The sequence below is a fragment of the Colobus angolensis genome, unplaced genomic scaffold, assembly GCF_000951035.1.
Source record: "Colobus angolensis palliatus isolate OR3802 unplaced genomic scaffold, Cang.pa_1.0 Scaffold66, whole genome shotgun sequence".
In the NCBI taxonomy this organism is placed as follows: Eukaryota; Metazoa; Chordata; class Mammalia; order Primates; family Cercopithecidae; genus Colobus; species Colobus angolensis.
The window spans coordinates 1,834,526-1,842,579 of record NW_012120265.1 but is presented as its reverse complement, the minus strand read 5'-3'; the positions used below and the strand labels follow the sequence as shown (position 1 = coordinate 1,842,579).

Sequence of the window (8,054 nt, the reverse complement as noted above, 5' to 3'; positions counted from 1 at the left end):
GTATGAACAGAGGTAGCAGGGGAGGGAACAGAGATGAGAGTTTGAGAGACCCTGAGAGCCAGGGTGTTGGCAGAACCTGCTCAACACAGGTGCAGTTCAGTCTCCCAACCCCACCTTTCCCTGCTGCCAACCAGGCACCATGGTGCAGGAATTTGTACACCTGGGGGCGATAGACACATATCTGCGAAAACGTGGCCACCTGGTGCCAGCCAGCTGGAAGCTGCAGGTGGTCAAACAGCTGGCCTACGCCCTCAACTATCTGGTGAGTGCTCCTCTGCCTGCTCCACCCTCCATTCCCAGGGAAGGCTTTCTCTGGGTGGAAGAGGAATTGGGAGTGGGCTCTGTAGTATGCATAGGAGTTTGGTAAGTGTTCAAGGGGAGGGCATTTTAGGTTGAGGTTGTGAGAACACTAGAAGACAACAAGTCATTTATGGATGTCAGGGGCTGTAGTGAATGATAAGGCTGGGCACGGAGAAAGGCTTCCTAGAAGAAGGAACACTGGAGATAGGGCCTTGAAGATTGAGTAGAAGTTCATCAAGAGAAGAAAGGAAGGCAGGCACGTCAGGCTGTGGGAACAGCCTAGGCAAAGGCCTGCAGGCTAGATAGTGTGTTGCATCCCCTGGGGTCTATCAGGCAGTTCTGTTGGCAGGAGACCAGGGTGCAAGTGTGGAAGGGAAGTTCACTGGAAGCTTGAGCAAGGGCCTTGAATGCCAGGCTGAGGAGCTTCACTTTGTGTCAAAGGCACTGGGGAGTCACAGGATGGGGTGGTGTTTGAGAAGGGGAGAGACATAGCCAGGTCAGTGTAGGGGGTGAACTAGAGGGGCAAGACAGGATGTCAGGAGTCAGGGATGATGCTGGAGCATGTCTGAGCAGTACCAAATGGGCTTTGAAGGATGTATAGGAGTTTGCCAAACAGACTCTTCATTCATCAAACCCTCCCTGGCATTTCCCTATGCCTGGCCCCCTTAGGAGGACAAAGGCCTCCCCCATGGCAATGTCTCTGCCCGGAAGGTGCTCCTGGCTCGGGAGGGGGCTGATGGGAGCCCGCCCTTCATCAAGCTGAGTGACCCTGGGGTCAGCCCCGCTGTGTTAAGCCTGGAGAGTAAGTTCCTGGAGGTGGAGGAGGGAGGGGCTGAGCAGGGTAAGGAAGTGGATGCCTGATCCCACTTCCATTCCTCAGTGCTCACCGACAGGATCCCCTGGGTGGCTCCCGAGTGTCTTCGGGAGGCCCAGACACTTAGCTTGGAAGCTGACAAGTGGGGCTTCGGTGCCACCGTCTGGGAGGTGTTTAGTGGCGTCACCATGCCCATCAGTGCCCTGGATCCTGCTAAGGTCAGAGTCCCTCACCTGGCATTGGTCTCTGAGCCCCTACTTTGATAGAGGGTAGACTGATATCCAGTTTGGGGAGATTGGGGTGCATCTGGTGGGATGGGGATTACTAACTCCTCCTCTCACCCTCAGAAACTCCAATTTTATGAGGACCGGCAGCAGCTGCCGGCCCCCAAGTGGACAGAGCTGGCCCTGCTGATTCAACAGTGCATGGCCTATGAGCCGGTCCAGAGGCCCTCCTTCCGAGCCGTCATTCGTGACCTCAACAGCCTCATCTCTTCAGGTGCCCGCTGGGCTGGGTTGGGTAGGAAGGGGTGTGATGTCATCTTAGGCCCAGGGGAAGGAGTGTGGTTTGCAGCAGGCCATGTCTTGTGTGTCTGGCAAGGTTGGAAGGATTGGTGACTGTGACAGTCAGTGTGAGCTTCAATGGCTGCTGTAACAAACAGTCCCCTCAGTTCAAGGTTCAACATGATGATATTTTATTTATGTATGTATTTATTTATTTTTGAGACAGAGTCTCGCTCTGTTGCCCAGGCTGGAGTGCAGTGGCACAATCTCGGCTCACTGCAACCTCTGCCTCCTTGAACCTCTGGTTCAAGCGATTCTCCTGCCTGAGACTCCCAAGTAGCTGGGATCACAGGTGCATGCCACCGTGCCCAGCTAATTTTTGTATTTTTGGTAGATGTGGGGTTTCACCATATTGGTCAGGCTGGTCTCGAACTCCTGACCTCAAGTGATCCTCCCGCCTCGGCCTCCCAAAGTGCTGGGATTACAGGCTTGAACCACCATGCCTAGCCCATTTTATTCTTTTAAAAAAATGTTTGGCTGGGTGCAGTGGCTCATGCCTGTAGTTCCAGCTATAGGTAGGTGTATCACTTGAGCCCAGGAGTTCCAGACCAGCCTGGGCAACATGGCAAAACTCCAGCTCTCAAAAAAAAAAGAAAAAAACATTTAGCCAGTCATGGTGATGCATGCCTGTATGCATTTTTATTTTATTTTATTTTATATTTTTGAGACAGCATCTTCCTCTGTCACCTAGGCTGGAGTGCAGTGGTACGATCTTGGCTCACTGCAACCTCCCTGGTTCAAGCAATTCTCGTGCCTCAGACTCCCAAGTAGCTAGAATTATAGGGGTGTGCCAACAAACATGGCTACATTTTTGTATTTTTTAGTAAAGACAGGGTTTTGACATGTTGGCCGAGCTAGTCTTAAACTCCCGGTCTCAAAAAGATCCATCCACCTCAGCCTCCAGTATTGGGATTACAGGCGTGAGCCACCACACCTGGCTGGATTTTTTTTTTTTTTTTTTTTTTTGTGATGGGGTCTTGCTATGTTCCCCAGGCTGGTCTTGAATTACCGGCTCAAACAATCCTCCTGCCTTAGTCTCTCCCAAGTAGCTGGGATTACAGGCACACACAACCATGCCCAGTGTGATATTTAATCTTCATTCGATGAGGGTGTCCAGGCCCACAGGAACCTCTCACCTTGTGGCTGCACTTACCTCTGGTGTTGGGTCTCTGTTGGATCCTTTGTGGATAAAAGAGAGAGTGTGGAGGGCCCCATACTAGGTTTCCATGGGCCAGGACTGGAGGGGCACCCAGCATATCTTGTCCATCAGCCTGAGCTCAGTCATGTGGCCACATTTCATAGCAGTGGAACTGGGGAAATGAGTTCTCATTATATCCTCCATCTTTGTAGCCATGCGGAGTTGCACAGGGTGTGCACTGCACAAGGAGGCTTCCTTTGCCTGGGATGGGGTGGGAGACAACTTTTTCCAGTCTCCTTTGGCTTGCAATGGCCCTGCCATAGTGCACAGAGAGGGTCAACATGCAGATGGAGGTTGCACAGCAAGTCAACTCAGGAGGGGGGCCCAGGATGAGAGGTGCTGCTTACCACTGCCCATGCCCCCACCCCAGACTATGAGCTCCTCTCAGACCCCACACCTGGTGCCCTGGCACCTCGTGATGGGCTGTGGAATGGTGCCCAGCTCTATGCCTGCCAAGACCCCACGATCTTCGAGGAAAGACACCTCAAGTACATCTCACAGCTGGGCAAGGTAAGGTGGGCAGGGCCAGGATGGGTTGGAGAGGGCAGAGCAGCATCCAGATGCCTGGACACCAGTCCTGCTATCCCCCAGGGCAACTTTGGCAGTGTGGAGCTGTGCCGCTATGACCCGCTAGGTGACAACACAGGTGCCCTGGTGGCCGTGAAACAGCTGCAGCACAGCGGGCCAGACCAGCAGAGGGACTTCCAGCGGGAGATTCAGATCCTCAAAGCACTGCACAGTGATTTCATTGTCAAGTATCGTGGTGTCAGCTACGGCCCGGGTGAGCCAGGTCCCAGATGAGTGAACCGAGACGTATGGGTGCTTTTCAAAGTGCATATTCTTACCTTCCTGCCAGGCCACTTTAGGTAGGCTGGGAACTTGATTATTGATTGATCCAGATTCAACTTCTCTGAGCCTCAGTTTCTCCAGCTGAAAAATGGGTCATTGTGATATTTACTTTGTTGTTGTTGTTTGTTTGTTTTGAGACGGAGTCTCACTCTGTCACCCAGGCTGGAATGCAGTGGCTCAATCTCGGCTTACTACAACCTCTGCTTCCCAGGTTCAAGTGATTCTCCTGCCTCAGCCTCCTGAGTAGCTGGGATTACAGGAGCGTGCCACCGCACCCAGCTAATTTTTATGTTTTTAGTGGAGATGGATTTTCACCATGTTGGCCAGGCTGGTCTTGATCTCCTGACCTCAAGAGAGGCTTCCAAAGTGCTGGGATTACAGGCGTGAGCCACTACGCCTGGCCGTGATATATAAACACATCAATGTATGCTGTAGAAAGTACTCAAGAGATATTAGCAATGTGTAATTGTCGCGGTTCCCATATTACAGTCAGCAAAACTGAGGGCGAGAGGGACACAAGGTCCCACTGTGAAACAGGGGAAGAATGAGGGGAGGAGCACAGTTGGGCCCTGCTGTGACAGCTCCTGCCTTCTCCAGGCCGCCAGAGCCTGCGGCTGGTCATGGAGTACCTGCCCAGCGGCTGCTTGCGCGACTTCCTGCAGCGGCACCGCGCACGCCTCGATGCCAGCCGCCTCCTGCTGTACTCCTCGCAGATCTGCAAGGTGCGAGGGGACGCTCCGGGACTTGTGGGGATTCAGCTGGCTCGGCCTGGGCAGGGGTCTGCGTGGAGGTCGCGGTGAAGGCTGACGAGTGAAGTTTGGGGTTCAGGTCTCGGGGGTGGTGGGGTTGGCTTAGGGCTCAGGATCAGAACTTCAGTGAAGGATGGCTCGAGGGTAGGGTTAGAGTTGGGGTCTGGGTTAGGATTAGAATCCAGGTCAGGCTTGGGGTGCCTGTCACATTATCCTGGGATCGTCTCTGCACTCTCACACCGCCCGCCCACAGGGCATGGAGTACCTGGGCTCCCGCCGCTGCGTGCACCGCGACCTGGCCGCCCGAAACATCCTGGTGGAGAGCGAGGCACACGTCAAGATCGCTGACTTCGGCCTAGCTAAGCTGCTGCCGCTTGACAAAGACTACTACGTGGTCCGCGAGCCGGGCCAGAGTCCCATTTTCTGGTGGGGAACCCGCGCCCAGGGTCCGCCCCTACTCCCCACGGCTCTGGCTCCTCCCCCAGCCATGGCCCCGCCCCCTGCCGCTGCTTTGTTCCCCAGCCTCAGCCCCGCCCTTCCGCCGCTCCAGCTTTGGCCCCTCCCACTCCCCAGAGCCCCGCCCCCTCAACAGCACGAGCTCCTCCGTCTCCTGCTGCCCTGCTGTCAGCTGCCCCCAGCCTTAGCTCCGCCCTTCTTTCAGCTCTCGCCCCGCCCAAGCATCAGAGCCCCACCCCTCCAGCACCCTGGCTCCGCCCCTCAGTGCTGGCCCCCTCTTAGTTCCGCCCTTCCCCCAGTTCTGGCCCCTCCCCCTCGGCTCTGGCTCCGCCCCATCTCTGCCCCTCCACGCTGGCCCCGCCCCCTCCCCTTGGCTCTTCCCAGGCACCTCCCAGGACTGGAGAATCCGCCCATCCCACAGCCAGGGAAACCGAGACCCTGGAGACGGGACTGACCTGCTCACAGTCCCCACCTACCCTGACCAGTTCCCCATTCCAAGGCTGCCCCCCTCTTCCTGTCTTTTCTCCACTCTCGAATCTCAAGACCTCCCTGTCCCCTCTCCAGGTATGCCCCCGAATCCCTCTCGGACAACATCTTCTCTCGCCAGTCAGACGTCTGGAGCTTCGGGGTCGTCCTGTACGAGCTCTTCACCTACTGCGACAAAAGCTGCAGCCCCTCGGCCGTGAGTCGGCTCCCGTGGGCCCCCAGCCTCCTTCTCCCTCCACGCTCCTCGTGGCCAGTCTCCAACCTGTCTGCGCCTGCGTCCCTCTTTAGCATGGGGTCACCTGGTCCCAGCATCATAGGCCTCAGTGGGGAGGACCCTACCTCACTTTTCTGACCCCTTCACGGTGCAGGCAGCCCCTCCCCGCTCCATCACAGGTGGCCCCTCCCCACACCACGGGTGGCCCCTCCCCCTCCACCCACGGAGGCCCCTCCCCCACCACATGCGCTCCTCCTTGACTCCAGGAGTTTCTGCGGATGATGGGATGTGAGCGGGATGTCCCCGCCCTCTGCCGCCTCCTGGAACTGCTGGAGGAGGGCCAGAGGCTGCCAGCGCCTCCTGCCTGCCCTGCTGAGGTGAGCGCCGCAGGGCCAGCTTCAGTTTCCCAGTCTGTAGATTGGGCCGGGGTCTCGGGCAAGCCAGCTGGCGCCTGAGTCTCTGGACTGAGAGGAGAGGCTAGAGTGTGAGGCTGATGAGGATCCTGACCCCCACTTGGCTACTCTCTCACCGTGAGGCAAGTCAGAGCACTTTCAGAGCCTCAGTTTACCCTTTTCCAAAATGAGAATAGTAACGCCTTATAGCGTGAGGGAAGATCAGACTCCTGAACACCTGTGCCTATGAGGGCTCAGCTCAAAGCCGAGCACACAGTCGATGCTCCGTAAATGTTGGTGACGTTCATGGTTTTTTTTTTTTTTTGAGAGATGGGGGCTCACTCTGTTGCCCAGGCTGGGGCACAATTATACAATTATAGCTCACTACAACCTCCATCTCCTGAGTTCAAGTGATCCCCCTAGTTCAGCGTCTGTAGTAGCAGGGACTACAGGTGTACACCACCATGCCTGGCTAATTTAAAAATAATTTTTTAGAGATGGGGGCGGTCTCATTATGTTGTCCAGGCTGGTCTTGAACTTGTGGGCTCAAGTGATTCTCCTTCCTCGGCCTCCCAAAGTGCTGGGACTACAGGTGTACACCCCCATGCCTGACTAATTTAAAAATAATTTTGGCCAGGTGTGGTGGCTCACAGCTGGTAATCCCAGCACTTTTGAAGGCTGAGGCAGTCAGACCGCCTGAGGTCAGGAGTTCGAGACCAGCCTGGCCAACATGGTGAAACCCTGTCTCTACTAAAAATACAAAAATTCCCCGTGTGTGGTGGTGGGTGCCTGTGATCCCAGCTACTTGGGAGGCTGAGGCAGGAGAATTGCTTGAACCTGGGAGGGGAAAGTTGCAGTGAGCTGAGATCATGCCACTGCACTCCAGCCTGGGCAAAAGAGGGAGTCTCCATCTCAAAATAAATAAATAAATAAAATAAAAATAATTTGTTTTTTAGAGACGGGGTCTCGCTATGTTGCCCAGGCTGGTCTTGAACTCCTGGACTCAAGTGATCCTCCTACCATGGCCTCCCAAAGTGCTAGGATTTACGGGCATGAGCCACTGTGCCTGGCTAATTAAAAAAAAATTTTTTTTAGAGATAGGGTCTCTCTGTGTTGCCCAGGCTGGTCTTGAGCTCCTGGGCTCAAGTGATCCTCCTGCTCTGGCCTCCCAGAGCGCTGGGATTACAAATGTGAGCCACCACATCCCACCCTCTCATGGTTTATAATCATATAATCGTAACTTTTGTGGAAGTGTCTGACATGCAGTTGGTCATTGATAAATTAATTCGCTCAGGCCGAAAACATTTATTGAGTGCCAGCTGTGTGCCAGGACTTGTTGGGTGCTAAAGACCCAGATGGGGAGAGAACCCTGTCCCCCCAGTAACTAGCAGAAGCTGATAAGAACATTCTAGGCTGGGTGCGATGGGTCATGCCTGTAATCCCAACACTTTGGGAGGCTGAGGCAGAAGGATCACTGGAGCCCAGGAGTTCAAACCAGCCTGGGCAACATAGTGAGACCCTGTCTCTACAATAGTACAAGCATTAGCCGGTGTGGTGACATGCACCTGTGGTTTCAGCTACTAGGGAGGTTGAGGCAGGAGGATTGCTTGAGCCCAGGAGGTCAAGGCTGCAGTGAGCCATTATTGTGCCACTGCACTCCAGCCTGGACAACGGAGTGACACCCTGTCTCGAAACAAAACAAAACGAAACAAAAAAACAAAATTCTGGTAATGATAAGTGCCTTGAAAGAGATGAACAGACGGAAATGGTGGGGTGGGGGTGGTCAAAGAGGGCCTCTTAGAGGGGCAATGCTGGAAGGAGGAGAAGCCTACCCACGAGTAAAGCTAGGAGAAGAAATTTCCAGTGGGAGACACAGAAGGAACAAAGGCCTTGGGGAGGGAATGAGCTGGGTGCGTTTAAGCACCAGTGCGATGGAGGCAGGTGTGACTGCCTGGAACAAATGAGGCAAGGAGGGATGGAGATGAGCGAAGGAGGGCATCAGGGGAGAGGTGGTTTTTTTTTTTTTTTTTTTT

The 8,054-nt window shown here is 54.7% G+C and overlaps 1 protein-coding gene across 1 annotated transcript in view; it reads left to right on the top strand.

Moving 5' to 3' along the window:
* The window catches only part of JAK3 (Janus kinase 3), a 22,400-nt gene that overhangs the window by 12,738 nt on the left and 1,608 nt on the right, over positions 1-8,054 (top strand). The window contains exons 14-23 of the mRNA XM_011925769.1: positions 135-262; positions 970-1,102; positions 1,181-1,332; positions 1,462-1,612; positions 3,246-3,385; positions 3,467-3,656; positions 4,322-4,446; positions 4,727-4,899; positions 5,494-5,611; positions 5,896-6,006. Of these exons, the coding sequence (XP_011781159.1) occupies positions 135-262; positions 970-1,102; positions 1,181-1,332; positions 1,462-1,612; positions 3,246-3,385; positions 3,467-3,656; positions 4,322-4,446; positions 4,727-4,899; positions 5,494-5,611; positions 5,896-6,006 (1,421 nt within the window). The remainder of the gene's footprint in view (positions 1-134; positions 263-969; positions 1,103-1,180; positions 1,333-1,461; positions 1,613-3,245; positions 3,386-3,466; positions 3,657-4,321; positions 4,447-4,726; positions 4,900-5,493; positions 5,612-5,895; positions 6,007-8,054) is intronic.